General features: G+C 52.4%; 1 protein-coding gene across 1 annotated transcript; it reads left to right on the top strand.

Annotated features, from left to right (window-relative positions):
* The first annotated feature begins 744 nt into the window (after positions 1-744).
* Positions 745-1240, top strand: CHC_T00004478001 (hypothetical protein). Its single transcript, XM_005715883.1, has 3 exons — positions 745-782; positions 927-1054; positions 1182-1240. The coding sequence occupies exons 1-3, from the start codon at positions 745-747 to the stop codon at positions 1238-1240; spliced, it is 225 nt and encodes a 74-aa protein (XP_005715940.1).

Here is a 1240-nt window from a genome sequence, read left to right as displayed (position 1 = left end):
GAGTTCGTGCGGAGGGCGTGAAGTTTCATGACCAGCACATGTATGCCGTCAATTTTCAACCGTGGGACGATTTATCACAAGCGCCCACGTTTCAAAAAATGGAGGAAGAGCCGAGTAGACTCTTGAGGCTAGCACGCTACCCGCGATACCCGCGAGTTTTGGGCTACATACTGCAAATTTATGTACCGTCAGATCTTCTGCTCGCTCTGCTACTGTACCGTTACGTACGAAGTGGCCGTATATTATTGTTTTCTCGATGTTTCCGCTCCTCGCCGCGGCCCGCGCAGCACGCGGTGGCGACCACCGACCAACGTTTGCTGCTAGTGTCCCACTCTTTCGCCAAGGCACGAAGCTCTTGGGGCTTCATACCGCCGCCATTCAAGTATCACTCATCTCCACATCCCCAACCGCTTTAACCCCATCTACTGCCACCGCTAGGCTCATGCCACCCATCACCTCCGCGTTCCTCTTCCCCTCCTCCCCCCCGAACGGGCAGAAAACATAATGGCTCGTCGCAACGTCAAACTCAACGCACCCCTTCCCCCCGCTTCGGACCATGTCTTCCGGCATGAGCAACACGCTGCGCCCATACCAATCGCAGTACAAATCCAGATCCTCCTCGCTGCCTCGTGCCTTCCAGTTGTTGCACGCCAGTAGCCCGTACTTGTCGGCAGCCGAGGGACCCTTCGACGAAAGACCTGAGTCGGCCTGCGTAACATCTCCTTCCATGTTGCTCCAGGGAGAATGGTTGCGTTCGTTGGAGCTTCTGGAGCGGGCAAGAGGTAAGTTTTGAATTACTGTCTGGGGGGCGGTTTTGTGAAGGCTGTGGATGGTGTGGGAGACGCAAAAGTTGTCTTTGCAATTGCGGAGAAGCTAACATTCTTCTTGTACACGATTATATTTTTGTCGCCATTTGCGTGCTGCAGCACAATCATTCGGCTGTTGCTGAGATTCTATGATGTCGATAGCGGGTCAGTGCTGATCGATGGCGAGAATGTGAAGAACTGTTCTCAGGAGTCTACGCAAGCAAATTGGAGTTGTCGCCCAAGATACGGTACGAAATTCTATCGCTCATGAGTGGAGACAAATGCGAGCGAACGAGGTGCCCTTCCATGTCCTGTAATACTAACAATGTGGGCTTTTCTTTTTTTCTTCTCGGCGCCTCTGACAATTACATTCAGATCTTGTTCAACCGATCTCTGCGATTCAATATTTCATACGGCAAACCGGATGCATGTGA

Source organism: Chondrus crispus, genomic scaffold, assembly GCF_000350225.1.
Source record: "Chondrus crispus Stackhouse genomic scaffold, scaffold_233, whole genome shotgun sequence".
In the NCBI taxonomy this organism is placed as follows: Eukaryota; Rhodophyta; class Florideophyceae; order Gigartinales; family Gigartinaceae; genus Chondrus; species Chondrus crispus.
The sequence above is the reverse complement of the archived record's forward strand: the minus strand, read 5'-3'. Positions and strand labels throughout refer to the sequence as shown.